The sequence below is a fragment of the Cebus imitator genome, unplaced genomic scaffold (assembly GCF_001604975.1).
Source record: "Cebus imitator isolate Cc_AM_T3 unplaced genomic scaffold, Cebus_imitator-1.0 Scaffold2183, whole genome shotgun sequence".
NCBI lineage: Eukaryota > Metazoa > Chordata > Mammalia > Primates > Cebidae > Cebus > Cebus imitator.
Genome location: NW_016109498.1, coordinates 6,248 through 8,745, shown reverse-complemented (window position 1 = coordinate 8,745; position 2,498 = coordinate 6,248). Strand labels below are relative to the sequence as shown.

The window sequence follows — 2,498 nt, the reverse complement described above, 5'->3', positions numbered from 1 at the left end:
GAAAATACCTATTGATTAACTTCTGTTATCTATTAACCAACCATCAAAAATCCTTAAAAAAACATTAATTTGTAATTTTAATAACTAGCTATGTAGTGTATGGGAGATATAATTTCTAAATTTGAAATTGCAGTGTGTGTTTCATTTTAAAAGGCAGAACTTCTTGTCTTTTTCGATTGCAATTAATCTTGAGGGTGAAGTTTAATAATACTCTGCCATGTAGGAGAATGTGTATGTTTATATATGTGACACCACCAAGGTCTGAGATTTTTTGTACATATGTAAAAAAATTATTATTTGATACATGATTCTTAAAGATTTTTAAAACTGAGCATAGGCTAAGAGGAAATGTAATATATTATAAAGGAAGTTTTAGAATTCTGTATTATGTTAAGAAATCTGCAGATAATGTATTTGTCTGAGGTGTCACTGTTTCATTTTATAAATAATTGAGTTTATAAATAATTTGGTTTATGCTAATTATGTGATTTGAAAAAGCTTTCATAATACCAGAACGATATGAACAGTAATATATCGTTTATCTCCTAACTTCTTTTTCTTTAGTTTGATTATATTTTGATATATAGCCAATAGGCTTCTACTCTCAGTTCATTCTCCACTTCTCCAACATTTCTTTCTCACAGCACTACGCAGTGTTTCTTGAGTGTTTATTTGATAGATGTTTAAATGGATTTTGATATTGAATGGCACTGATTTGATATAGATATTCTACATTCCTTAGCATAGACACGTGGATTTTTAAGAATACAATGTGTAGGAAAGATTTAGATATATCTACCACTTAGCCATTTAAGAAATGGCGATGTTACTTAACAAAAGATTTTGTTTGAAATTCAGATAATCGTGAATACACTCATGATCTCAACATGAGTTCTTACAGAGGACCTTTTCCAGCTAAAAGATGTCCACCTTTGAGAAGTGGAGGTCGTTATCCAAAAAAGTCTGCTCCTTTTACGCTGGCTAGAAGCAATAGTGGGATGGAAGGTCAAGGTAAATGCTATCCAATGGAATTCTGCCATTTCTGTGTGATTAAAAATGAGCCATTTGAACTAAAGTCTTAACTTAAAATTTGAGAAACAAAATAGATGTGACACATACATTGGCATATTTACTGTTTTAAAACTTTTGTAATACTTTCCATCTCGCTAGATAAGTTANTTGATATATAGCCAATAGGCTTCTACTCTCAGTTCATTCTCCACTTCTCCAACATTTCTTTCTCACAGCACTATACAGTGTTTCTTCAGTATTTATTTGATAGATGTTTAAATGGATTTTGATATTTTGAGTGGCACTGATTTGATATAGATATTCTACATTCCTTAGCATAGACAAATGTGAATTTTTAAGAATACGATGTGTGGGAATGATTTAGAAATATCTACCGCTTAGCCATTTAAGAAATGGTGATGTTACTTAACAAAAGATTTTGTTTGAAATGCAGATGATGGTGAATACACTCGTGATCTCAAGATAAGTTCTTACAGGGGAACTTTTCCAGTTAAAAGATGTCCACCTTTGAGAAGTGGAGGTCCTTATACAAAAAAGTCTGCTCCTTTTACTCTGGCTAGAAGCAATAGTGGGATGGGAGGTCAAGGTAAATGCTACCCGATGGAATTCTGCCATTTCTGTATGACTAAAAATGAGCCATTTGAATTAAAGGCTTAACTTAAAGTTTGAGAAACAAAATAGATGTGACACATACATTGGCATATTTACTGTTTTAAAACTTTTATAATACTTTCCATCTCACTAGATAAGCTCCAGATTTATGGTGAAGAAACACTTGAGCTTCAAATTTCAAATAAAAGAAGGGATTACAGTGAGGGAAACATTCCTTTTAATGCTGTGTTTGCTAGAAAATATCTTTTAAATTTTCTTGAAGTTCCTGGTAGAATTTTTTGATGGTCAGCTTCTTAATCAAATCAATTCTTCCATTTTGTAGGTCCCTTTGTATTGGACCCCTGGTGTTCCCATGTAAAAATTGTATGTTCAGTTTCATTGTTGGGTTGAAGTACTGCATTCACCAGGCCAGAGTGCACTGGTGAGATGATGGCTCATGACTGCCTCAAATTCTGGGGCTGAAGCAGCAGTTACTCTCTTAAAGCTGCCTGTTGTTGTTGCAACTAGTGGCTTGCACCACCACACCTAATTTTTAAAAAATATTTTGGTAGAGACAGGATCTCACTACATTGTCATAGTTGACATTAAATCCCTGAGCTCAAGCAGTCGGCTTGCCTCAGTCTTCTAAGCTGTCTCATGGTGTGAGCCATTGTGCCTGGCCATCCAGATCCTGAGACCCTGGCAATGCTTATGTGAGAGGCATTCTGACCAGTTTTTAGGATAGTAAGAGCATCCTCAAAGATGGATGTTGGACAAGAGCATGGCCAACATTTTCAGTTATGTGGCTATCAGAGAAGTGCAGAGTTGTGAAACATAGGAAGGGCTGAAAATTAATCGTTAAGATGCTACAGGGA

The 2,498-nt window shown here is 34.3% G+C and overlaps 1 protein-coding gene across 1 annotated transcript in view; it reads left to right on the top strand.

The window, feature by feature from the left end:
• Positions 1–887: 887 nt before the first annotated feature.
• LOC119469993 (RNA-binding motif protein, Y chromosome, family 1 member B-like) overlaps positions 888–2,498 on the top strand; it is a 4,600-nt gene continuing 2,989 nt past the window's right edge. Inside the window, exons 1-2 of the mRNA XM_037735963.1 lie at positions 888–1,011; positions 1,466–1,568. Of these exons, the coding sequence (XP_037591891.1) occupies positions 888–1,011; positions 1,466–1,568 (227 nt within the window). The remainder of the gene's footprint in view (positions 1,012–1,465; positions 1,569–2,498) is intronic.